Here is a 26,717-nt window from a genome sequence, read left to right as displayed (position 1 = left end):
GGTCTCTCCACAGGCTGTAGTTGGGGTCTCAGCCTTTTCCAAGGGCTGCAGGGGGATACCCATTCCACCATGGGTTTCTCCACGGGCTGCAGGGGCATCTTTCTGTCTGGAACCTGGGGGGGCCTCCTCCCCCCTTCACTGGCTTGGGTGTCTGCACAGTTTCTTACATCTTCTCACTCCCTTCTCTGTTGACAAAATGCAGCTGCTTGTGGTTTTTTTCCTCCTAAATATGATTCCCAGAGGTGCTGTGACCATCACCAATTGGCTTGGCCTCGGTCAGCAAATGACTCTGGCCTTGAGTCAGTTGGTGTTTGCTCTCTGGGGCCTGCAGAGAGCTTCTAGCTGCTTCTGGCAGAAGCCATCCCTGCAGCCCCCCTTCTCCACCAGAACCCAGCCATGCAAAACTATGACAAGGAGGTGTGTAAAGCAGGTCACATCAACAGCACCCTGGAAAACCTTATTCCCCTCTCCTACCAAAGAAGGGAGCCTAGCTGAGTAGTTCTGATGCTGATGACTGTACCACAGGTACTTAATAGTAGACAAGATGAATGCCAGACTATTTTTCCAAACACAGCTTTGCCTGCTCCTCTGATGCCTGCTCAGGTATTCCTTGCTGTCAGCTCAGGTCAGGCTCAGCTTAAATAGACCACTTCGTCATGGTGCTCCTCAGTCACTGTTCAGGGCAATGTTCACACGTGCCTGTAACAGGGCAGTCATCTTTGGACCAGACCTCTCCTTGTGCTTTTATTCAGCCCATGTCTGAGTCTTGCAAGCTTTGTTCTCTACAAAAATCTCTGCCACAAAGCCTTTCTGTTTCCATCCATACAGCTAAGACCCTCATCCAAACTGTTGCCACTTTGAGACGTGCTTAATGCAGAAGTCGGTCCTCTGGAGATGCCATGCCTATCTTTGTGTTTCTCCCCTGGTTCCCTACTGTCACATCAGATGAGAGATGCTTGTCCTCACTTTCAGGACCTTTCATAATCCATCCCAGCTCTGCCTGTCTCATGCACAGCCTCTCAGGCGTAACAGCCTGCCATCACACATCAACTGGTGCCATCACCTGCTCGGAGGGTTCTCATCCAGCGCCCTGGGGGCTGTTCCTGTCTGGGACGCAGGTGCCCACCCACCCACAGCTACAAAACCAACGCATCTTCAAAGTTCACCTTTTCCTCACAAGAAAACCTTGACAAGGGTTGGGCTTCCTTTTGTGCAGGCAAATACTGTCTCACTGATTCCTCGTGCACAACCTCCAGGTAGGTCAGGAGCCAGGCTGCCCTGTGCCACTTCATTGCCTGGCATGGTGGGCTCCTTGCCATGACCAGCACTCCTACATGCTACAAAAATATAGATATAAAATGGCAAACAGCAGCCACCAAGTCACACTCAGCATTTGCATAATAATATAAAGAATGGCAGACGTAGTCTTAAGAGGCGTGATGGTAATTTACAGAGAATACATGCTGTTAATAGTGCTGGCAGCAATTGGACATATTTGTCACTGCTTTGATGATCCTGCCACTTCTTAGAAGCATTGTGAATGTGTTTGTTAAAACCTGAAATGTCTGGTTTAAAATCAAAGAGGTTTTTGACCATATTACAATATACCCACTCAAAGGAATATCAATTGCACTTTTAACTTCATACCTAGCTTCCTTTCAGTGACTAATGGTATAACCTTAATTTTATGTTAACTGTGCTTTTTTTTACATATGCATTCTTATTAAAAAATAAGAGGAAACTGCAGCTAAATGGCTACCCCTTTAAAATCCAGAGGGACTGGGACAGACAAGCAGGCAGTTAGACAAGTCTGAGATATTGGCAGGGGCTTCCTCTCCTGGGAAAGAGGAGGTAGAGAAAGAGGTGGGTGTCTGCTAGTCATCTTTGAATAACATGCCTTAGATGGATTGAACAGACTGTGTTCTAGACTGTTCGGTGGAAATGTTTTATAGCGAGGGTTTTTTCTTCTGGATTTCTTGAATTTTGTGTTGAATAAATGTGTGTCCTTAAAGAAACTCAAACAGGGAGTCCTTGTTGTGATGGGAAACAAATTAGTCCTTACAGGAAGCTATTGTTCTGAAAGAGTATATGGCAATCTCAAGTAGGATAACTTAGTGGTATTACCTGGCTTGTTCTTTTCCTTTTTTTTCCTTTTTTTTTTTTCTTCCCAGTTCCCTTCTCTAAGCATGTATTACTGTGTTATGGGTTTAAAAAATTCATCGCAGTTTAGCAGCTTTGCTCCAGAATCATGGAAGTGATGAAGAGGTCTGGAATGCAAGAACTGGCTTGTGTTCTGATTTTCACTCTTACCACTTGCAGGGTGTGCTGGCTTCAGCTGGGATAGAGTTAAGCTAGTAGGGGCTGTGTTTTGGATCTGTGCTGAAATCAGCATTGCTAACACAGGGGTGTTTTCATTGCTGCTGAACAGCGCTTATACAGAGCCCAGGCCTTTGCTGCTTCTCACACCGCCCCACCAGTGAGTAGGCTGGGGTTGCACAAGAGCTGGGAGGGGACACAACTGGGACAGCTGACCCTAACTATGTTCCACGACATATGATGTCATGCTTAGCATATAAAGCTGGGAGAAGAAGAAAGGGGGTGGACATTTGGAGTGATAGTGTTTGTATTCCCAAATGATTTTTATGCGTGATGGAGCCCTGGGGGTGGCTGAACACCTGCCTGCCTGTGGGGAGTGGGGAATGAATTCCTTCTCTTGCTTTGCTTGTGTGCGTGGCTTTTGCTTTACCTGTTAAAGTCTGTTTTTATCTCATTGTATGGGTTTGGTCAAGTTGTACCCTTCCAATTCTCTCCCCCACCCCACTGAGAGTGAGAACCACAACATCAGGTATTTTAGGACATGCATGTGGGAGTACTAGAGAAAGGCAGGTATTAAACTGCTAGAGAGACACTTAATAGCTCACGTATTTTCTGTGCAATTTGTAAATTGTAATGAAAATTACCTTGAATGCGATGTACAATGAATCTCATTGTGAAGGACACTAGGTGGGTTGGAGGAAAAAAAATAGCATGAAAATGAAAATTCTGTTAAAAAGCCAAAGACCTAAATGCTCTCCTGTTGTTTTTAAAAGTGAAAACATAAGACTCAGTCCCATAGTTTATACTGAGGGATGAAAAGAAATGATGCTGGAGACATTACTGTAAGTTCAGTGAGCTTTACTTGTGACAAAAACAAAACATTCATGTAAAAGACATTAGGTGGCTGCCATTTAAGCCTGTTAGTGACTTTATTATGCTCTAGGGAATGGCTAATGGGTTTCTTTTATTTAAGATAAATACAAAAGAAATTTGAGTTCTTTTGGTAGCTGAAATGAGTACCATATTCTGAACAGGTATGTGCAAACTGATTAAAAACTGTCTTCTGCATGGTAATGGAAATTATAAAGGAGAAAAAAATGCCTAGTTCTTGTCTAACTGGAGAAAAAGATGGAGACCTAGGGGCAATCAGTAGGTGGAAAGGGGGTTGGAAATATCGCCTGTCATCTAATTCTTGCTCAGTACAAGAACATGGGATTTCTCTCATTCTTTGTACCTAAACAGTGTTGCACAAGATACACATCAGTGTGTTATCCTTATCTCACCCTAACTGAAACAGCAGACAGAACATCTAAAGTCATGAACTAGGGTTCAGTGAATAGTAGTTCACAAGTACAATGATATATCTCTCTCCTAATGTTGCTGGTGTTCTACCTCCAAGAGGCAAGGCCTGCAAGGATACGTATCTTGCTGAGGTAATGGTGACAAGCACCTTGTGCTGCAAAGTAAATGGAAAGAAGGTCACAACTCAGCTTGGCAAAAGAACTGCCATAATGACAGGTGTAAAGAACAGTTTCGTACATGTATACACCTCCAGCTGCCCTCTCTTCAGTAGTGAAGGCAGGCAATACTCATGGTTTCTATTTGTAAAGAAATTATTATTTATGCTGCCACATGGATATTTTTTAGTCTAAAATTTCCTCTAATGTCTAGAGATAAACTATTTTAAGTATTTTAATTGCCAGTATTATTTAATTAAAGTCTAGCTGTGCTTCTACTTCCTTGCTGTTTAGATCCTTGCAGTCAAGTAGGCACAACTGTCACAGGGACCAGAAATCAAGCATGCCTGGAAACCTGGTTATCTACAAAATATAGAAAGTCGTCTTCTCATTGGCACTTAGCACATTTTATGACCAAATACTCCTGGCATAAAGCCCATTTGAACTGCCGAAGGATATTCATACAGAACCACCGCCTTTACAGACACCTCACACACTGGTACGAGGCTTAAGCTTCACTGAAATACGGTTACATCTTCTCCCAAGTTTTCATTGACACAAGGTTATAGTTGTTGATACAGCTGCGCTGGCAAGAGTCTGTAATGAGGTGTAAAAAATTGCAAGCAAAGCCTGGAAGCAACTAGAGGAGTTTGTCTTCCAGGTTAAGCTTCCAAGGGAGCAGAGCCCTGTGGTGAGGGATGCTGCCCCTGCCAGCTGGGCTTTATACCTGGGGAGAGCTGAACTCCTCCAAAACCCATTTTCCGTAGCACCCAAGGGCCCTACGGAGAAGAGGTGGCCCCTGAGATGAGAGGGACATGATGAGAGGGACACAGTGAGGAGGACATGTGTAGGCAGGGATAGCACCAGGAGGACTGGCAGCCCCTGCGAGGAGAGGGACACAGGCGAGCACTGCTGGTCTCAGCCACCCATCTTGGCTGGATCCCCCTTGGCAGGACGGGGGCAGGCCCTGCACCGCCGGGTGAGGTGCGGTGTGCCGAAAGCGGGCTCTGCCGGGCGTGCGATTCTGCCGTGGGTGGGCCTGGGATCGCCCCCTCCCAGGCTCCCCGGCAGCTGGGGCGGTAAAACAGGGCCCCTCCTACACCCCGCTAAGACGACAGCAGGCGAGGAACTACAGTTCCCGGCGTGCCCCGCGCGAGGCCGGGCCGCGCCGCGCCGGAAGCCGGTGGGGGCGGCGAGCGGAAGCGGCCGGCGGCGCAGCACGCTGGGACACATAGTCCGGAGCCGGCCGCCTCCCAGCGCCGTATCCCGCGGATTTGAAAATTCCCGCGGTGGCCGCGGCAGCTCTCGCGAGAACTCCTCCCCCCCCCAGCCCCCCCCCCCCTGCCCCCCCGCGCGGCGGGCGAGCGAGCGAGGTGGGTGCTGCGCGCGGGGGGGGGAGGGGAGCAGCAGCGAGGCACGGGCCGGACCGCGCGGCGCGCGCGCGGAAGAGCCGGACCGAGCGCGGAGCGGGGCGCAGTCGCCTGCGCGAGGACGTGCGCCGCGCGGCCGGAGGGGGCTCGGGGCAGGCGGAGGCCGTTGTAACCGCTGTCGGGAGATGCCGCCGCTTTCATCGGCACGTACCGGGGAGGAACGGGCTGGGGTAGGCGGACAGGAGGGAGAGGCAGGGGGGGAGATCAAGGCGGGGGCGGCGGCCCTCGCTCCCCCGCCTGCTGCCGCCTGTACCATGATGTACCGGGCGCTCCCGAGGCGGCTAGGCCGGCACCGCCGCCGCTGGCGCAGCTCGCGGCTGGGGCCCTCTGCGGGCCCGGCCGCCGTTGCGCGGCCCCTTATGTAAGCGACCCGTTGGGCCGCGGCGCCGTGGCCCGGCACTCGCGGTCCGGCCGTGGCGGGGTGGTGAGTCGGGAGGGCCGGCGCCACGGCCTGGGCAGCGCACATGGGAGGCGGCGGCGTGCGAGGCCCCGCAGCCGGGAGGAGGCCGTCAGAGGTTGGGGGGCGTGGGAGATGAGGCGGTTGCTGCCGGGAGCTTTCCGTCCTCCCCGGCCAGCCGGCGCAGGCTCCGGCCTTGGGCTCCTTCAGTCGCTTTTTGGAGGGTTTCCTCTTATTTCTTTCTTGTATTTTTTTTTTTTTCATTTCTTATTTTGTTCCCTCTGTTTTCCCTCTCTTTCCCCTTTCGGTGCCGTTTTCCAGGAGGAGGCGGGAAATTTGCTCTCTGCGTAGAGCGGCAGTCTAGGAAGAGGGCTGGGGTTTAATGGGGAGAGCAGGGGAATCCAGGACGGGTTGGGGTTTTTTTGGGGGGGTGGGGAGGTTGTCTCCTGATTTTTGCATTCTGTGGGGAGTGCTGAGCAGCGTTTGTGGTGCATGGCTACACATAGTGGTTCAAGTGCCGCCTTTGGCTCATCAGTCTGGACGATTGTATCAGTCTTTGCTGGCAGCTGTCACTTGCTTTTGGGCACACAGGACAGCTCCTCATTCTCACTGCATCAACTCGTTTTCCTATGGTGGTGTGCTGAGGGGAGGACTTTGCCTGAGCAGGAAAGAAAGGACCCAGTGGTGCCTGCTAACTCCCTCGTCAAATCCTTTTTCCGCAGGAGTAAAAGGCAAAGTGGAAATTCACTGAACCTGACTCCTAAGGTGCAGGAAGTGTCTTTTCCATCTGCTTCTCCTCCAGTGCTTGTGGGTTGCTTCCTGTTTTTCTGGGGAAAACGTCATTGAGCCAGTCATTAGTAATAATTCCAGAAATTCTCTAATTGTTGTCTTTACCTGTCCTTTGACCAATCAGATGCTGTTTTTCTCAGAAGAACTTAATTTTCCTTCCCATTTTTGCTCTTTGGCTCCTTCCCACTGTTTGCCCTGCTCCCTTAGAAAAGGTGATTTGAGTAGTGATGCACAGTGCTGCCCGTTCCCTGAGCACCCTTTAGCTTCCCCATCTGACTAAAGGAAAGGATGTTGCCTGTCAGCTGTAGCCTTTCTTGGTGAGATAGTGAGCCTCTATATGTAAGAGGGAGTGGAAATCTGACTGGCTGGGCCTTGCGTGGTAGAAGTAGAGGGATTTTAGCTCTCCTTGCAAACTGTGTGGTTTCAGATGTGTAAGAGCTAGTGTAACGGCTTACTGCCACAAACCAGAGATGGGCAAATTCCTCCTCTTTCATTGCAGTGTGTTGTCCTGCCTCCTTCCATGTGCCAACTTTTATGCTTGCTAGTTCTTTCTGCAGGCCAGTTTAGCTCTCTAACCTGGTGGAAGGCTACCTACTTTTCTGGGTTAGTTTCCTGTCTGCTTAGGGAGTTAACTTGGCTCATAAGGTGCTCTAAAATGTTTTCCAGCCAGTGCAAGGTAAGCCACAGGAATACTGTAGTAGAACAAAGGAGCAGATGGAGAGATGAGAGGCGGCAGTGAGGCTTCTCGTTTGGTGGCAGCGAAGTCAACATGTTTTGTGAAATCATATCCTCAGCTGTGGCTGACCATATTTTTAGCTTTTCCTTCAGTAAGCCTAAGCTAAGGAAAGCATCCCACTAAGCAGGTCACTATCTGTACCGTTCATAATTTCTTATGGATATTATCTTCCTAGTTCCATATCTGCAAGTCAGAAATGTAGGAAAAAGACCCTAGTTGAAAGTCTCCACTGGCTTGGTAGAGGAAACCTGGGCATGCCTGATCCTCTAGCATTTTCACATGCTTTCACGTGCAGTTAGTAATTGCAGTGTGATTCCCTTTAAAGTTACATGAACGGTCCAGTTGTTGGAATGTGACTTATTTGATGGTTCTTATTGGTGGTAGTGGACTGATGAGCACAGAGATGTCATGGTGAGGACTTTCCACCAGAGAAGAATTCTTCTTGATGTTATGGGCAGTTTGGGATGGTAAGAAGTTTGCTTGTTTAAACTCTACTCTCGCCAATAGGGTATATTAAAATTTCCCTTCAAGGAGGGCTGATAAACTGCATATTTTGAGGTAGGCTATTTTGAAGGCGGGTGGGGAGTTGATTGTTCAAAGTCTTCGCGAATGATCTGGATGACAGGACAGAGGGTACTGTCAGGAAGCTGGCTGATGATCCAAAACTGGGAAAAGTGATGATATACCCGTGGGTCATGCTGCCAGCTGGAGGGACTTGGACAGGCAGGAGAAATGGGCTGACAGGAGCGTTACACAGTACAGCAAGGGGAAGCGCAAAGTCCTGTGCCTGAGGAGGAAGAACTCCATGCACCAGGATACTCTTGGGTCTGCCCAGCTGGAAAGCAGAGGCAGAAAAGGCCTGGGCATCCTGGTGGATGCCAAGTTGACCATGAGCCAGCAGCGTGCCCTTGCGGCAAAGAAGGCTGATGGTGTCCGGGGCTGCATGTGGAGGAGCATTGCCAGCAGGTGGAAGGAGATGAATCTCCCTACAATTGGTGCTGGCTGAAGTGCTGTGACCAGGTCTGAGCTCCCCAGTCTCACAAGAGAAATAATGGAGGTACTGGAGAGAGTGCAGCTAAGGGCTGCACAGATGGTTTGAGGGGAGCGGAGCATCTCTTCTATAAGGAAAGGCTGTGTGAACTGGAACTGTTTCGCCTGGAGAACACTGAGAGGGTATTTCATCAATGCATGTAAATACTGAAGGGGAGGGAGTAAAGATGATGGAACCAGGTGCTTTCCAGTGGTGCCCACTCAAAGGACTGAATGGGCTAGGAGTACAAACTGAAACATTTAAAAGGTGATGTTATGGGTGTATCAAAAGCCACATTAATTAAATCCTTCCAAGAAGGGTAAGTCAGCATGCGTCTCAAATTGGTGGACTACTTAATCTCTGAAGTCCTCAGATGTAGTGCAAAAAATTCATTCCACTGTCACTTTGAAATTGTGGTGAGTACCAAAAAACAAACTCAAGAAAATTATAGCAGATAAGTTGTGCCACTTGGAACTTGATCTGTTGTTAGGCTGACTGGCTGCAGCAGTGTCCTGCAAGACTGGCTTTGCCATCCAGCAGCATTTGTTTTCTTCTCTGAATTTTGAGTTGTGCTCAGTGCAGGACCCTGCCTTGGATGTGCTGTGTGTTCACGCACTTGAGGCTTTTGTGCTGGCAGAAGGTACTGGGATGTATTTGCAGGTAGAGAGCTTGTGGTCTGAAACAGTCGATTCCAGTGCCCAGGCTTTAGAGCATAACCTTTCTTCACCAAAGTAAGGATTCCTAGAGACTGGATGTATTCACAAAAACTTGCCTTCAGTAACTTTCTGTTGCTCCCAGAGCCTAGTCTTGGACACCAGCTGTGACCTACGCTGTAAGGAAGAGAGGTTATTTGTGCAGGCCTGGGGTGCTTGTAATGTGACAAGAGCAGCAGTACGTTTTGTGGAAGAGTTTGAGAGTGAAGGAGCTTAAGTGTTGTTTAATGTTTGAAATAAACGGGCAGAAAGGGAAGGAGCCATCAGCGCTGCATGAAACCTGCTAGAAGGCCACTGACAATAAAGAATCAAATAGAAACCAAGGGAAAGAGCAAATCATGAGGAAACTAATCCTGTTACTGAGCAGCTTTTCAAAGTAGGATTCTTTCTTTCTCAGGTACTGCCTCGCTGGCCTGTGTTTTTAGACATGAAGTCAGTGTATTGGGTTTTTCCTGTTACTTACCTTGTCAGTACCTCTGTGGCATTTTTTGTTGGTGAACTCGTAGGAATCAGAAAAGCAAAGGATTCTCCTTTTGCTCTGCTGGGAGATCAAAGTCTGTCCCAAGTGCCATTGTTTTAGGCCGAGAGCTACAAGTGACATACAGGAGATTTTGCACTGTGTGCCGATGCCACTTCTGTCAATCTCCAAGCTAGGTATGGCTGACATGAGTCTAATTTTGCATTTTTTGGTCTTTATTTACAGTGAAGAATGCGAGACTTACAGGCTGAGGTAACGAGCAGTCTGCTGCAGTTTCCAGAGGTGACACTTCAGGCCCTTGGGGAAGATGAGATAGCGCTGGATTCTGTGCTGTGCGGGAAGTTTTCTGGAGGTGAGCATTTTCCTTCAAACTCGGTCTCCTTACCAAGTTATTCTTGCTTGGAAGTTACCTAAAGCACAGGGTCATGGTATCTGCTGTGTCAGGTTAGTGCTGTTTAGGTACATCAGGCTTCCAGAGAACAAAAAGGAAGTTTTAGGAATTACAGACACCTTTGTATAGTTCAACGTTGAAATTACAGCCACCTGCAGCAGCCTGGTGCTGTTCAAAGAATTTCCTTGGACGTGGTGAGTCAGTGAGGCCTCCTCACTTCTTAATTCAATTAAAGGCATTCTCCAAAAAAGGACTAGTGCTGTTTTGGGCCATATTTACTTGCACCAGCTCAAACACTATGACCGTCGTGACAGGACATGCAGAAGCAGTTGTTCTCCAGTGGTACAGAGGCAAACGCCTCGCTTTTTCTTTTCCAGGTTGTATGCAAAGAGAAGGGAGAGGACAACGCTGCTAAGCACTGCGGCCACACTCCCAGAGTATTTAGTAGGATGCAGAGAGTAATCAGAGAGAGAGCTGCTGCAAGTGGCTGAGCAGGCTAGGCAGCTGACTTTCTAGGTGATCCGCCAGTAGAGCTGGGTGCCTCTCTGGATCTCTAGGCTTCTTTTACAGCCTGGTAGACCCTATCTACCGGACTGTCAATGCAGTAATTGAGTTAAGATGGCTTTCTCTTCTCTTCTCTTCGTTTACAGGGAGAAATGCGCTAGCCTGGCTGGCACGTGGCCCTCAACTGGAGGTAGTGAACTCTGTCACCGGAGAGCGTCTTTCTGCGTACCGATTCAGTGGAGTAAACCAAGAGCTTCCCACTGTTCGTGCAGTAAAGGAGTTTTCCTGGCAGAAGAGAACTGGGCTGCTGGTTGGCTTGGAAGAAGCAGAAGGAAGCGTTCTCTGCCTGTACGACCTTGGGATATCGAGAGTGGTTAAAGCTGTTGTTCTTCCAGGACGGGTACGTACTCTCTTTGGAGAAACAAAGGCTTTATGATGATAGGAGCTGCGTAATCCTGTGTCAGGAAAAAGCTTTGGAGTACCTCCTTGCAGGAGGCATTTTTTCTCTACTGCATTACCATACGGTTGCTTGAGAGCATCCAGTCGAAAGAGCCTTGGTGTCATACCCTGGGCTTGATGGTACCACTACTGATGGTAACTAGAGGTTTCTGTTTTTCTGATGAGCACATGCTTGCCTAATTCTCCCGTTTCACAAAAAGGCACTGAAAAGAACCTTTATTATTTTTGACCAGAGTGAAAAAGAAAGAAAATCCCAAGCCCGCTCCAGGAAGCACCTAGAACATACTTTTGCTGAGTGCTTAACTCCTATCAGAAAACTGTCTTCAAAATGTCCCAAACCTCCATAGGCATGCTGCCAAGGACTTAGACACGTTCCCATGAGAGTCTGACTTGCAAGCAGGTGCTTTAGAGCAGAACATGATTTTTGTCTTGACTTGGGGTAGGCAACAAGTGCCTTTAGTGAGTCTTGGAGCTTTAGCCGGCAGAGGAGAGCTGTGGGCTGTCACAAGCTTATAGCCAATAAGGAAATCCTGTTTGTGAAAAACAGCATAGATTTGTTAGGTTTTAAGTCTACTTAAGCTGGAAATAGGAAAAAGGAAGTATTAGATGGGTCATGTTGCATATCGAATCTGTGCCTGGAGATGTGAGTTGAAATGTAATGGAGTTTTAGCTATGGGGTTTCTTCCGGAGTTTCCTTTACCACCACAAAGTGGTTCAGGAGAAAATATGAAGACACCTTAGGGGGAAGCTTGGCTGTTGTGTGACAGAGGTTATGAATTCTGGAAGAAAGGCAAAGCTGATGTGAATTTTTGCCCTGCATGCTCTCGATTGCAAGCGCATTTGGACTGTTGCTTTCGTCTTGCTTCCTGTCTTTTTGGCGAGTAGATCAGTGAAGTCAGTGTGGACTGGTTGGACTGTTTGCTGTGAAGTTGTGAGCGGGAGTAACAAGTCAACACAACTTGCACGTGGCTGCTGTCCATATGTTTTGAATTTATGCTGTAGCTGATACTTCCAAATGATACTTTACATAATACATGCTTTTAATCTGCCTGCATGTCTTTCTGACTTTCACACCAATCAGTTTAACAAGTAAAAAGCAGATCTATTCTTAACATTGCTTTCTGCTGGTTTTGTTGTTACTGTTTTAAGGCTCTAATGAGCACTGTAGTTTCTGGACGTTGGGTGTATCTCCTGTGTACAACGAAGTTGTGCAGGTTGACACCCGTGGTGTCTGCGGTGTTAGCGTATTAACGCGGGGTATTTAGAGTGACGACTGTGGGACTGCCTGTCAGTGTAAGAGTAGATGTGCAGTTGGTCAGAGAGGAAAGGAACGAGTTAAGAAAATAAAGCTCACAAGCTTGGAAGGAAGTTCAGCATAACTACGTTTGGGTTCTCTATGGGAGCATCTCTCATCACCCTCTGGACACACATGTGACATGCAGCAGAAAACTGAACATGTTAATAGCGTATTTGCGTTGGGTTTCTAATAAAAGCAAAGTTGAATTAAAAACATCAATTATATTAAATTGGTTTGTAATGGCTGTATGTGTCAGAAGTATTGAATGGTATTTTCACAAATTTTCCTGGTTTCTATGAGACTGAAGGGTAGTATTCAGATGCAGTGAGCTGAGAAAAGTTTTCTTTGTTCTTTCCCAGAATGATCTGGCAATAGTTAAGGAGTGAATGAAAAGCTAGTGCATAGCACAGTGGAAAAATAGGCAATTTCTTGAGCTTTTGTGTGGAAAATGGAAGTGTTAAAACCAGGAAACACTTTTGGAATACTATGTGTAAAAACAGAAGTGATTTATTTGGATCCAGTTGTACCTTAAAAAAAATAAAAATATCCCAGTCTTAGAATTTAGAAGCGACGATCTTGTGACCAAGATGAAAGATAAGTTCTGTAGTAGATTGCTTGGCATTGTAGTCAAAGCAAATGCTTGATACAGGGCTTAGGGTTTTGATTCCTGTTCCCCAGCTCTGGGAGTAAAAGACAAAACAAACTAAAATCAAATAAATAAAAAAGGCTATCTTGTGGTGCTCACTTCTTTGTTTTAGTGTAATGTAAAATTTAGATGTAAAGCTTTCTGTTTTCATTGTGTTGCATTTTATAGGAAGGCTAAAGGGATAGCCTTTTTTGTTATACATTTTTTTAGGTTGTCTGGCATCATGTGCTAGCAGTCAGTACTGTCCTGGGATGTGTTGCAACTTGCACTGAAGGCTCTGTCTTCACCTTGTAATAAAGTTGCATGCAAACTGATTCTCTCATTAAAAAGCAGCATGCGCTGCTTCTGTAGTTGGAGTTAGCTTTTGGTCTAACAAGCTCCTGTTCTTTCTGCTGTAGCTTCAGCTTTTAACAGGCTTTTAACATTTTTAACATCTTTGTTTGTTTGTTTGTTTTTATACTTTGTGGCAGCTATTTTTATTTTAAATGAGACTAGTGTGAAATACCCTAAGCTAGTATCGCCATTCAAAATTTGATTTAAAAAATCTTATTTTCCATGGCAATGCTTTATGCGTCATTCAACGTGACCACTGCCTTGCCTGACTTCCAGCCATGATGTACCCTAATACCTGTTTAACAAAGAAGGTGTAGGCTCTATGGCAGTACTGATGGACTGTGAGCAGTGGGGGAACTAGCATTAGTTCTGTCTGTCTTACCGAAGTCCCTGAGATGTGAGAAAGTGTCTTGCATGTAACTGATTTTCTCTGTTTTCTTAGAGTTAATAAATTCTAACTTGTAAATGGAAATTGGTGAGCCCTAATAATGACTGCACTATGTAAGTTGAGGTTAACTTAGTTAAATAACTGTAGGAAATCTAGTAAACGGAAGGCACTAACAGGTTTTTGTCCAGGGCTCTTTTCTTCGCTGTCATGGGAAGCAAGGCTTTCTTTTTAAACCTTACGATTCTGTATTTGCTTTCTTGTTTCCCATGTGCTAATTCTGGCTTCCCTTTCAAATGATTTCTATTGAGCTTGCAAAACAGCAGAAATAGTAACTTGCAGTTTTCCTACAGGTAACTGCTATAGAAGCCATAAGTAATTGCGGAGGAGCCAGTGTGAGCACTCAGCACCTACACCAGAGCCTGCGATGGCTCTTTGGAGTGGCAGCAGTGGCTACAGATGTTGGTCACGTCCTTCTGGTTGACCTTTGCTTGGATGATTTATCTGGCAATCAGAGCGAAGTAGAAGCATCAGGTAAGCTTTCAGTTTTCAAACTGCAATTGAAAAATAAGGCAACTTGTGGCTTTTACCTCAACCCTGAGCATGCCGCTTTGAAGATGCTAGCGTGCAGACATGTGTGACTCCTGATTACAGGCAGCAGTTTGACATCCTACAGTCCTGAACAGGCTTCCAAAGCCTTTTTACAAGCCATGGATTTGGAGGAGTGAAACCTCCAGTTTGTGTCTGGAGCGTTCATACGCTGTTTTGCCTATTGCAACAATGGCTTCAGGAGTTGCTGTCACCTCAGGTGACAGCTTTGTGGCAAGGCCCAAACTCCTGGTTTACCGAGACCAAGAAGAACTTGTCTGTGGAAGTTACACTTCCACCAGTTTTGAAATGCAAGTGTGAGCCCCTGTCTGCTGGGAGAGATTTTCATTCTTTGAATACATACAAAATGGCAACGGCAAAGAGTGCAAGTAAATAGGTATTTGGCCTGGGATGGTAGAATTGGATTACAGGTGGTGTCACATCAGTGTTTAAAATGCCACCTCCATGGAATCATTTATTGTAGCAGTGTTTGAGAGGAGTGGGTTTTTTGGCCCATCCAGATTAATTGCCACATGGCTCGACTCCTATAAAATCAGGCCTGGGGGTCGAGCGAAAATATGTTAAGGCACAATTGGAATGCAGTAGGAGAAGAGCAGAAGTCTGAGAACGAGATAACAAACTGCAAGAATGTTAACAACTGCCTTAAAAAGGAACACAGTGGCTGTGTAGTCTTAACCAATTATTAGCAATAGTGAGACGCATGTAAGGTGGGTGAGCAGAGTATCTAACCAATAGCAATGTAATGTAACTCGTGCACTGATATAGAAACCTGTACAAGCTGTGTGTGTGTTTCAATAAGGGAGCTCAGCACTTGATCACATTGATCCGAGTTGAGTCTGCAAAACTTCAGCTCCGTCAATTTATTGCCTGGTTTTGTGTGTGCAGATCTAGAAGTTGTCACTAGGATTCCTGCTGAAGTTCCACAAAGAAGAGAAACTGTGACCAGGGAAGGGAGACATCTCTGTTTTCAATTACAAGCTCCTTCAGGACCATCAGTATCAACCCTGTGCTACATAAGCAGAACCAATCAGCTGGTGGTGGGCTTTTCAGATGGCTACCTGTCACTCTGGAATGTGAAAACTTTGAAGAGGGAGTAAGTAGGCCTTTACGCTTTGCCATGCCTGGGGCGATACTCCTTTTGCTTAAGGAAGCATGTTAATATAAGGAGAGGTTTTTCAGGGACTGAGAGTTTGAGTATAATCTTGTAATGTTCGGAAATCCTCTTCTGCAACAACTCTGAGTCATAGCTGGATTCAGTGGAGCGCCTTCTCCCCAGCCTACGAGGATTGTTTTCCTTACTGTGCCTGTGGATTGAGGAATTGTGGAAGGCATGCTTCTTCGGGTTATGTCAAGCCATTGGGGTGTGAGAGAGAGATGGGAGGGTTTCTTCTATCAGTAGTGGTCTGTGAAGTCAGGAAGCGTGTGTGTTTTGGTGAAGGAGGTTTCAGAAATTGTTTCTTGGCACCAGCTACTGGAATTTGGGCTGAATTCAGATAGGGATTCGCTTAAGCAAATCTGCAGTGACTCACCAGAAACAATTGGATGCATAAATAGACAGCGGGGGAATCATTAGGTGGCAATAATAGATTGCAAAGGTACAAAAGTCTGGAAGGAAAATGCTTGACAGAGTCCATGTAAAGAAATGAGAAAGTACTTCTGTTTGGCACAGGTAAAATCTGTTCAGAATATTTGCTGCATTTGAAGTGCAATTTTGAAGTGGGCTACAACTAGGACCAATCTTTTGCCTGGCAGCTGAAGTGTAATCATGTATGTTCCTCCTGCTCAGGCAGAGGAGGGCATAGACCCAGGTTATTGCATTTGATGGACAGTGACTTCCTCACTGCTTGACTGTTGGTTAGAAATCAGTTGCTCACTGGACTCACTTGTTTGCAACCAAAGTACGACCTTCTGTACTTTGAGGGTAAGAATGTTAGGTGCTCTTTTCTCAGAAGATCCTTTACAGTTATGGCTTGTAGTCTCACCTCTTTTTTTTTTAATTTGGTGTGGTTTTTGGGTGGTCTTATTGTGGTCTTTATTTTAAACCTGTAGGCACCACTCTCAGCTTGAAGGTGGACGGATTCCTGTCTATGCTGTTACTTTTCAAGAGCCTGAGAATGATCCTCGCAATTGTTGCTACCTCTGGGCTGTTCAGTCTACACAAGAAAGGTGAATAACAACTTACCATGAGCCACTGAATGAATTTATTTTTTTGTTTAGTATGTGTTTATCTGCAGTTGATACGTATATGGTTGTTCTGGGTTTTGTAGCTGTGCAGGAGATTCACTGGGGTATGGAAGGTACCTGATCTTACAATGAGCTTACAATGCAATTTCAACAGGATTTCACTGTTGGGAAGAGGGAGCTACTAATTCCTGCCTTCTGAATGAAGGCAAAGCAGCAGTGGCTAATCATTTGTGCTTGCATTCTTGAATGATTTCTGTTGTTTCTTGACGACTGCTTCTGACATGTTTGGTATTTGCAGCGTGACACAAAAATACCATTGAGCCCAGCTGAGCTGCAGGTCAGATGTGCCGGGCTGCTGCCCCTGAAGGAGGGAGGTGTCGGCATTGCCGATTCCCTTCTGCCAACTGGAGCAGCCTCTGGAGCCTTTGTGAGCCAGTTCAGCTCACCTGGCAGACAACAGCCACTGTTCAGCAGACAAGTCAATGGTTTCCTGCTGGGCTAAGGAATCAGATCAGAATACGTCAGGGTGCAGTGTGTGTGAGAGAGGGCCTGACACTTTAGGAGGAAGGGAAAGGAAGGGGTGAGATCTCTCTCTCCTTCAGCATCTGGAGACTCCCCAATGAGCTCAGCAGTTCATATTAAGTTTGACTTGAAAGCTTTGTTGACTGAGAACTCTTCCCTGTGAAGAACTATTTCCAACAACTTTTAGTTTGTACAGCAACACCAGACTACAGCTTTCGAATTGTAGGGTTAGCACTTGCCCCCGAAGCTGTCAGCATTTCCTCCTTTATGTTTTAGTGGCTGAATGTGACAGCTTGTCATGTTTTGGGAGGTGGTGGTGGTCTTTTCAGCAAGAGCGTGCCATTAAGATGTCTTCAGTCTAGATCTAATGAAATGAGGACTATAAAGCAGCTTTGTAACCAAATTTCATCATTGATACCTTTTCAGTGAAGGGGACGTTGTGAGTTTACATCTGTTGCAGCTGGCTTTTGGTGACAGAAAACGCTTGGCATCAGGACAAGTCATGTATGAGGTAAGAGGTGCATGTATGAGAGAGGATGAAAGGAGTCGTTTTCTCTACAGGACTATCACTTAAGTTAGCCAGTGCAATATTTACCCTTAAAATTCAGAGCTGACTGAAAAAAAACCAGTCTTTGTGCATGGCATTTATCCACACTTTTTGAAAACAAGTCATGGAATTTGATGCTGCAGTGTCATGTGTGCCAACCGCATTCATCTGCAAAGGGCCCCTATAAATTCAATTCCCGGAGAAGCAGCAGCTTTCACAAATGTGGTAGTTCAACCAACACCACATGCTACTCGCTCACTCCCTGAGGAGAAAGAGACAAGAGCCTCCGTGGGTTGGGATATAGACAGTTTTCTGGCAAAAATCACTGTGAAAGGGGACCAGTAACAGCCCACAGTAAATTTCTTTTACACCTGGTGATAACACAGAGTATTGCACCACATAAAGACTGACCCGCCACCTCACCTGCACTCAGACTGCCCTAGAGGCACCCAGAAATTGTGCCCCTACCCTCCCCACAGCCCCTTTTATGGGAAAGTGATGCCAGGAGATGCAGAAAACAGCCTGGGCTAACTCAGCTCACCTGATTAATGGCATGTGTGAAGAGAAGATAGGGCTTTGAATAGCTTGCGATACCCAAACTGCAGACTTGAATGAGATTCTGAGTGTCTCCCTTTCTTAAAATAGTCGCATAGCTATATTCTCTTTCTGATCTTTGGGTCTTATTCTTGGTGTTCTTTTAAGGTGTCAGCTGTACCTCAGATGAAATGCACCTCTAGAGTCTCTTAACTATAAAGATAACTCTTTCTAGTTTTTGGCAGCGTTACCTATTAAATCTACTTGTAAAGCCAGTGAAATATGTAAATACAGTAAACAGTGGTTTAAACAGTTTGGTTTCTTTTTGGTCTAAAGAATATGCATAAATTTTTAGAACTGGCTCCAAAGATGATGTGTTTAAATATAGATGAGATATTGTAACATCTCAGATATCTAACAGTGAGGTGATGCATCTGTATAATATATACCTTCAGCAGTGCACTTGGAACTCTTCAAGAATCTTTTTGAGGGAAAAATAATCTTAATTCAGAACAACTCTTTCTTCCTATTCTGATACTTCCTCTTGCATTTTCTCCATTGTTACGGAACAAAATAGGAGTGACACTTGTGGTGTTGCACTCTGTTTTTGTCGGGACTCCGCAGTTTGGTTTTTGTTGAATGAGTTTAAATTTTGACCTTTTTCCTTATTATATGCAGGAAAGTTCTTTCCTCATTTCTAAGTGTTTCTTTTGACTAGGTAAAGGTTAGGTGTGTGGAAAGAGTGGAGTTTCTTTGAAATGCACATTATCTATCGTGGTGACAAAGTATAAATATCTTGAAGTGATTCAGTGTAAATATAGATGACGTTTGTTTGTGTGCAGTTTTTTTGAGAGGAATCATAGAATCATAGGGGTTGGAAGGGACCTTGAGAGATCATCGGGTCCAACCCCCCTGCCAAAGCAGCTCCCCAGCACATATCACACAGATACGTGTCCAGACGGGTCTTGAATATCTCCAGTGAAGGAGACTCCACCACCTCCCTGGGCTGCCTGTCCCAGGGCTCTGTCACCCTCACTGTGAAAAAGTTCTTCCGCATGTTGGTGCGGAACTTCCTGTGCTCCAACTTGCAGCCATTGCCCCTTGTCCTGTCTCCACAGAGCACTGAAAAGGGGCTGGCCATTTCCCCCTTCATCCCATACTTTAGATATTTATAAACATTAATTAGGTCCCCCCTCAGTTTTCTCTAGGCTGAACAGTCCCAGCTCAGTCAGCCTTTCCTCATAGGGGAGATGCTCCAGGTCCTTAGTCATTTTTGTAGCCCTTCTCTGGACTCTCTCCAGGGGATCCCTGACTTTTTTATACCAGGGAGCCCAGAACTGGACACAATACTCCAGGTGGGGCCTGACTAGGGCAGAGTAGGGGGGAGGATCACCTCCTTTGACCTGCTGGCCACACTCCCCCAGGATCCCATTGGCATCTTTGTCAGGTTTTCTAATTCGAAAGGGCTTTCATTGTAGTTCATTTCTGCTTATCTTGTTGTGCTTTAAATACTTTGGCAGGTTGATAGGAGGAAGTTTCTATAATCTTCAGTTTCACTTTTGAACTTCTGTTGTATTTTGTTCTCTTTTAAAAGTTATTTGTAGCTACAGTCGTAGCAGTGGCAAAGAAAATACCTTGTACTGTGTGCTACTTTGGGGGAAAAAGTAGTTTTCTGTTTCTTTTGTGGCTATGGTTTTCTGTCTTAATACTTTAATGTCAAAGTGTGGACTGTATATGAGGTGCTTAAGGATGTGGTTTAGTAGAGGACAAGTACAGTTGGACTCAATCTCAAAGGTCTTCTCCAACCTAGTGATTCTGTGATACTAACTATTTAACTATTCCACAGTTCTTTGTCTTACTTTGCTGAATAAGATGTACAAGTGTTGATTTTTGCCTCAGAGAGTTGAAATGTTTCTTTAGTCTTTAAAAATGGGTTCACTAGAAATTCCAGTTGACACTCTAAAAAGACAAAAGAGAGAGGAAAAAAAAGTCAGACAAAGCAATTAAAAAATGGTACTGTGTTTTGTGAGCTGAGAAAGCTGTGGCATAGTTAACGTAAGGCTCTTAACTCTGCAGACTATGTTACCAGTAATACATTCACAGGCTTATAAGAGGTGTCAGGCACCAATCCCTGGATTTGAGATTTTTTTTTTATTCTTGTTTTGCTTCCCTGTGTTATAGAATACTGAAACAGGAAACCGGCTTGCAAGGTAGTTTGAGAGGGGTAAACAGCTGGAGTCTTGGGGGAGAAGAGGCAGGTTATTAAGCAAGCTTCCAGATTGAGCCACTTACACGTGTAGTTTCATATCAAGACCTAATAACCCCCCATGCCAAAAAACAATCCCCAAAACCAACTCCTTACCCCACCCCACCAAAGCCTCTCAAAAGATGCATTAGGACAGGATCTGTGCTCTGCAGTGGACATTTTTAGTACTCCCTTGTCACAGTTTGGTTAGTACTATGTGGCTGGCTGGGCCAAGTTTGTTGTTTGTCTGCAGTGGTAGAATGTAAGACTTAGTTCCAATTTGCCAGGCTGTCTTGGTTTTGTCCCAGATGGGAGCTGAGAACCACGCGGTTGTTCTCTCTAAGGAGGTGAGGGGGAGTTGTGGGGGGGGGGGAGGCAGGGGAGGAAAAAGAAAATAAAAAATCCTAAACCTCTGGTGTTAGGTTAAGGATAATTTACTAAATAATAACAGTGTGTGGAAATTTTGAGGGCTAGCTAGATTGATAGATCCCCTGGAGTTTACTTAACGAGGAATCTAATACTAATCCTTGTTCACTGAATAGAGCTCATAGGAGGCTGATAGACTTGCCTGCAGGAACAGCGCTTTCACATTTCCTAGCCTCAGGTGTGATTCCAGATACAGTGCGTCCTCGATTCTGTATCGAGGAGTCACAAATAGGGCTTCTGGAACATGTGCCACTGTGTTTTAGAAAAACATGTCAGACTTCTGTCTCCATTGCCTTCAAGGCTGGTTTAACTATGCCCAAGTTAAACATAAAAGTGTCCTTAATTTAAGGTTTTGAATGTTTGTTTTTGTTTTTTTTTTTTAAATAGCATTTTAGCAGTTGCTAAATCTAGTGCGTGAAATCGTGGTCGTCGAGCATATCTTTGTCCTACACAATGCTTGCAGGTGGACAGAGTGTATGCAGTCTCTAGTGTCCTATCAGAGTCTGACCACTGCATCTTATTTGAAAGGTATCTTCATATTTGTCCTGGTTTCAGGTGTGATAGAGGAAACTTTCTAGTAGCTGGAATTCTGGTGAGTTTTGGATTTATGATGAGAATAATGTTGATAAGACATGGATGGGTTTAGTTGTTGCTAGGTAGTAGTAGCAGTGACACAAAGTCAAGAACTTTTCAGCTTCTTGCACCCTGCCAGGAGCACAAGAAGCTGGGAAAGTCCAGCCAGGACAGCTGGTCCAGGCTGGCCAGAGGGATATTCCCTACCCTGTAGTGTCATGCGTATACATGCATGATATATCTGGGGAAGGGTGCTGTGAGGCAGATTTTCTGCTCAGAAACAGACTGGGCATTGGGTTGGTTTTTTGGTTTGTTTTTTTTTTTCTCCACATGTGGTAAGCAGTTGCATTTGTGCATCACTTTTATTATTATTGCCATTGCTGCTGCTATTCTCTTCTTTTGTTATCCTGTTAAACTGTCTTTATCTCCTCCCATGAGTGTTTTCCCCATTGTCGTCTCTATCCCCTGGAGAAGAGAGAGCAGTGGTGGTCTGTTCCATAGGTGGAGTAGAAGGGCTGAACTTATGGAATGACCTTCTCATTTGTATTTAGAAGGAGTAACAAGGATGAGATGGAAACTTGTGCTGCACAGACCCATTCATTGGTAATGAATATGATGAGCAGGATTAGAGAGGCTATGTCTCTAACCAGGTGGAGGAAAGGGACAACCAGATTTACTGGACTGTGTGGGTTTGATGACCTGGTATGTCAGACCTCCAGGAGTATAAAGCTCTAGTAGACATTGGTGCAAAGTGCACCCTAATGCCATCAGACTACAAAGGGGCAGAATCCCAGAATCTGTATTTCTGGGGTGATGGGGTATCCCAGCAGCTTAACTGTATTGGAATTGGAAGCCTAACTGGGAATGGGTATGAGTGGCAAAAGCACCCCCTTATGACTAGCCTAGGAGGCCCTATGCACCCTTGGGATGGACTGTCTCAGGACAGGGTATTTCAGAAACCCAAAAGGTACCGGTGGGCTCTTAGAATAACTACCTCAGAGGAAATTGAACATCTGTCTATGTTGCCAGGTCTCTTGAAGGACCTTTCTGTGTGGGATTGCTCAAGGTTGAAGAGCAACAGGTGCCAATGACTACCACAAGAGTTCAGCAATGGCAATACCGCACCAGCCAAGACTCCTTGATTTCCCTCCATAAGCTGATTTGTGAACTGGAGAGTCAGGGAGCACTCAGCAGAACTTGCTCACCTTTCAACAGCTCTGTATGGCAGATGGGCAAGTCTGATGACAGTAGACTCGTGGCGTGAATGAAGTTATGCTGCTGCTGAGTGATGCCATGCTGGGCATGCTAGAACTTAATTCTGAGCTGGAGTCAAAGGCAGCCAAGTGGTACCCCGCAGTTGATACCACTAATGCATTTTTCTCAATGCCTTTGACAGCAGAGTGCAGGCCACAGTTTCCTTTCACTTGGAGGGGTGTCCTGCACACCTGGAATGGACTGCCCCGGGGTGGAAACAGCCCCACCATCTGCCATGGACTGGCCCAGACTGCACTGGAAGAGGTTGAGGCTCCAGAACACCTTTAACACATTGATGATATACTATCGTATGGGGCACCACAGCAGAACAACTTTTGGAGAAAGGGAAGAAAATAATCCAAATCCTTCTGAAAGCTGGTTTTCCCTTAAAACAAAGTAAGGTCAAGGAATCTGCACAGGAGATCCAGTTTTTAGGAATAAAATTGCAAGATGGGCATTGATGGATGTGGTCAACAAAGCAGTTATGTCTCCAATGACTAGCAAAAAGGACATACAGAATTTCTTAGGTCATTTAGTTTGTAGACAGTAATGTAAAATATACATCACCCTCTCACAAACGTGCCAAGGCAAACACTAGGGGCATACAATGGCAGAAGCAAGCACCGGATGGCTGGAAACATACCCAGTGCCCCATGATACTGCCCAGAACACTGTCCTGGGCCTTGAAAAGCAAGTCCTTTGGCAACGTGGCACCCCAGAAAGAATCGAGTCAGACAACAGAACTCATTTCCAAAAAAAATATAAACAGCTGGGCCAAAGAGCATGGCATTGAGCAGGTACATCACATCCACTATCATGTGCCAGCCCCTGGGATGATTAAACAATAGACTGGGCTGTTAAAGACTACACTAAGAGCAATGGGTGGTAAGACCCTCAAATACTTGGATACACATTTAGCAAAGGCCGTCTGGTTAGTTAACGCTGTAGGGGCTGCTGAGTGAAACCCTTTGTGTGCTGTAGAAGGGGAAGAAGTCCCTATAGACCATAAAGGATATGTGAGGGAAGACAGTCTGAGTTACTCCTGCTTCAGGCAAATGCAAACCCATCCACAAGGTTGCTTTTACTCAGGGACCTGGGTGCACTTGGTGGGTAGTGCAAAAGGATAGAGAAGTCTGATGTGTACCTCAAGGAGATCTGATTCTAGATGAGAATACACAGTGACTTAAACTATATGTTAATTGCTATGTAACAATGTCATCACTATGTTGATTGCTGTATGCCATAACAAGAGTATTACAGTAAGAATCACCCAAATTATTGACAAATGAACTTTGTTGAAACCAAGCACAGTGCAGAGGTGATGAAATCAGAAGTGGCTTCAATAGCTCACCAACTTCCATGAGATAATATGGTAATGTGTTGTTTTTTGCTGGTTTACTTTGGAGTTCTGTAAGTTTAGGAAACTTGAATGTGGTGGGATCAAATTTTGGGTTGTTTTTGTTTGGTGATATTTTTTTCTCTGGTGTTTTGTTGGTGTCTGTCCTTTTTTAGTTCCAGAGCTGCTGTTTGTCCACAGTACCTACAGCTGTGTCATATGGCAAGTAGTTGGAAGAAATGCTGTATTTGGGAAGACAGTATTTCAGTTAATGCTTCCTTAGAAAATTGTTGTATCACAGGTTCAACACTACCCTGCTGGGGTTTATGTATACCTCAGATGAGCTTGCTTATGCTGTTGTAATTTGTGATCCTGAACACATCGCCCATGTCCTCTCTGCTTTTCCCTCTTGCTGTTGCTGGTTGTGCTTGGTGAAGGAACTGAGGGCTATTTCACCCATCGGTCTCTGACAAGATTAGTGGAGTTGGGAAGAGCTTACATAGTTTGGAAAAAGATGGTGAATCAATATGAAGTTGCCATAGTTACTGGAGAGGGGTGTGCATTCACTGAAGTGGTGTGCTTACAGACAATACCTCTTGACAGAGTTTCACACGCTGTAAGGCCACAACTCCCCTAACTTCATTGATTCTGTAATCAAGACACAGACCAGAGAGTTTTGCGTGCATATGTGTTTCATTATTTCAAATACCTCTTCATAAATGTGTATTTAGGTTTGTAAAGAAACCTTGATGTTGAAAGGAATTCTCCAAAGCATGTTTAGATGTGAATAATGTTAGGGAAATGCTAAACTTCGATATGCAAAGCCCTCTATAGCTGACACTTGGTTCTCTTTGCAGGTCAGATGTAGTTTCTAAGCTCATGGGATCCATACAGTGTGTGTGTTATCTTGGATACATACGTTCTCTTGTATTTAGGTACAATGTCTGTTTTGATCACAAAATGAACTTTTGTCTTGTTTGTTTTTTTCCCCAGGGTTTGGAATACTGTGATGAAAGGTACAGTTTGGATCTAACGGGTGGAGTCTTTCCCCTGAGAGGGCAGACCAGCAATACTAAACTACTCAGCTGCCAAACTGTAGAAAAATTTCGCAACCATGTTGACAGAGAGGAAAGCATTAATGAAGGTTTGTTTCGGGGTCTGTGGTTGGTTCTTGTAAATGAAAGGGGCTTGGAATCTAAGCAGTGAGTGCTGTTGTGCACCCACAGTCTGAAGTATCTATAGAGACTAGCTTGCTGGGCTAACTGAACAAAGAAATATTGGATGCCTAGTTTATCTAGGATTCCTCAAGGGAACAAGTGGCTTTAATTTCACTGTGTCGATGCATGGTGGGCCATATTCTGTTTAGTATCTTTATCAGTGAAATAGTAGAGGGCAAATAGCACCCCCTCACTAAGTTTGCAGGTGGCACCAAGTTGGGCAGAAGTACTGATCCGCTCAAGCGTAGCAAGGCTCTATAGAGGCATCTGTGCAGGCAAGACTGATGGGCTGAGGCCAGTTGTAGGAATGTCGAGAAGGCCTAGTGCTTTGGTGAGGTCACAACAATCCCATGGAACGCTTCAGGCTTGGGGAAGAGTGACTGGAAAGCTGCCTGGCAGAAAAGGAACCGGCGAGGGGGGGATTGGGAGACAATGGTCAACAGCAGTCTGAATGTGAGCCAACAGTGTGCCCAGGAGCTTGTATCTGAAATGATGTGGCCAGCAAGACTACAGAAGTGATTGGTTGTCCCCCTGTACTCGGCACTGGTAAAATTGCACGTCAAGTGCTGTGTTCAGTTTTGGGCCTGCCACTACAGGAAGAGCATTAAGGCTCTGGAGCACATCTAGAGAAGGGCAAGGAAGCTGGTGTAGGGTCTAGAGAACAAATCTTACGAGATGGGGCTGAGGGAACTAGGGTTGTTGTCAGTCACTTCTCCAAAGTAAGAAATGATAGGAGGAAAGGGCCGCAAATTTTGTGTTCTGGGAGATTAAGATGGGCATTAGGAAACATTTCTTCACCAAAAGATTTATGAAACCATGGGAACTGCTGGCCAGGGAAGGGGTTGAGTCACCATCTCTGGAGGTATTTCAAAGACCTGTAGCTGTGGTGCCTAGGGACATGGTTTAGTGGTGGACTTGGCAGTCTTAGGTTTATGATTGGACTTGATATTCAGGACCTTTTCCAACCTAAAGGATTCTATGATCTGCCTGTCTGGTTTTTTGCTCTCTAATCTGTTAGGTTCCTATATCTGCAAGTTCTTAAAGCAATATCTGTCCTTGACCATATACGGAGTTGAAACAATTATGGTGTCTTTTCATTATCTTGCAGTAGTTAAATACACATCTCTGGATTTACAAATTCAGTTATGCTCTGACTGTATCTTTGGGCCTGTTGCAGGGATAACTTTCATAGCCTTTTTTTATTTGACTGCATTATTCACCATCCCTCTCTCCTTACTGGCCTTAACTTATGTCTGATGTTACAAAGATGACGTTTGTGTGGTCATTCTAGGCTACTGCAGTTGATTATCTTCTGACTAAGTCCTGAAATGGCATCTTCCAGGTCTTTTCCGATGCCATCCTTTTCACATAGAACAGTGTGTCAAAATTCATTAAAAATTATGTTGGATTTCTCCATTTTGATTGTGTTCCTGAGGAGTGTACCTCCTTAAAACTTAAAACCAAAGAAGCACCACCTCTAAAAAAATACAGATAACAAAGCCACTGTCCCCTTTTTATGAAGTCTGAGGCCTGGATAAATATCCTGTATTTTTTTTGATGGCTTTTATTGAGAATTTCTTCCACGTCTAGGCACACGTGACCTTCTTGTGGGAGTGGGTCTAGTGTAGCAATGGAGCTTTCTTCTTCAGAATTACGAAAATAATCAATATGGAGAGTGGTGTTTCATTTATATTTTTATTTTCTACCAATAAGAAACAACATCTTGTCTTTTACAGTCATCTCTCCTGAGACCAGTGTCTCAGTCTTCAGCTGGCAAGTGCATACCTACGGCCAGGGAACACCATCGACCTATTTGTGTGTATTTGACATTAATCGCTGGTATCACGCTCAAATGCCGGATTCACTAAGGTAGGTTTTTATTTAGGTGTTCTCAGTATATTGCTCAGGA

At 45.3% G+C, this 26,717-nt stretch overlaps 1 protein-coding gene across 1 annotated transcript in view; it reads left to right on the top strand.

The window, feature by feature from the left end:
• Positions 1-9,577: 9,577 nt before the first annotated feature.
• The window catches only part of AHCTF1 (AT-hook containing transcription factor 1), a gene marked incomplete at its 5' end in the record, with an annotated part of 36,982 nt that continues 19,842 nt past the window's right edge, over positions 9,578-26,717 (top strand). The window contains 8 exons of the mRNA XM_084261083.1: positions 9,578-9,698; positions 10,388-10,641; positions 13,715-13,895; positions 14,856-15,063; positions 16,020-16,136; positions 17,103-17,187; positions 24,585-24,735; positions 26,545-26,677. Of these exons, the coding sequence (XP_084117209.1) occupies positions 9,578-9,698; positions 10,388-10,641; positions 13,715-13,895; positions 14,856-15,063; positions 16,020-16,136; positions 17,103-17,187; positions 24,585-24,735; positions 26,545-26,677 (1,250 nt within the window). The remainder of the gene's footprint in view (positions 9,699-10,387; positions 10,642-13,714; positions 13,896-14,855; positions 15,064-16,019; positions 16,137-17,102; positions 17,188-24,584; positions 24,736-26,544; positions 26,678-26,717) is intronic.

This window comes from Gallinula chloropus (assembly GCF_964237585.1).
Source record: "Gallinula chloropus genome assembly, chromosome: 3".
NCBI classification, from domain to species: Eukaryota; Metazoa; Chordata; class Aves; order Gruiformes; family Rallidae; genus Gallinula; species Gallinula chloropus.
The sequence above is the reverse complement of the archived record's forward strand: the minus strand, read 5'-3'. Positions and strand labels throughout refer to the sequence as shown.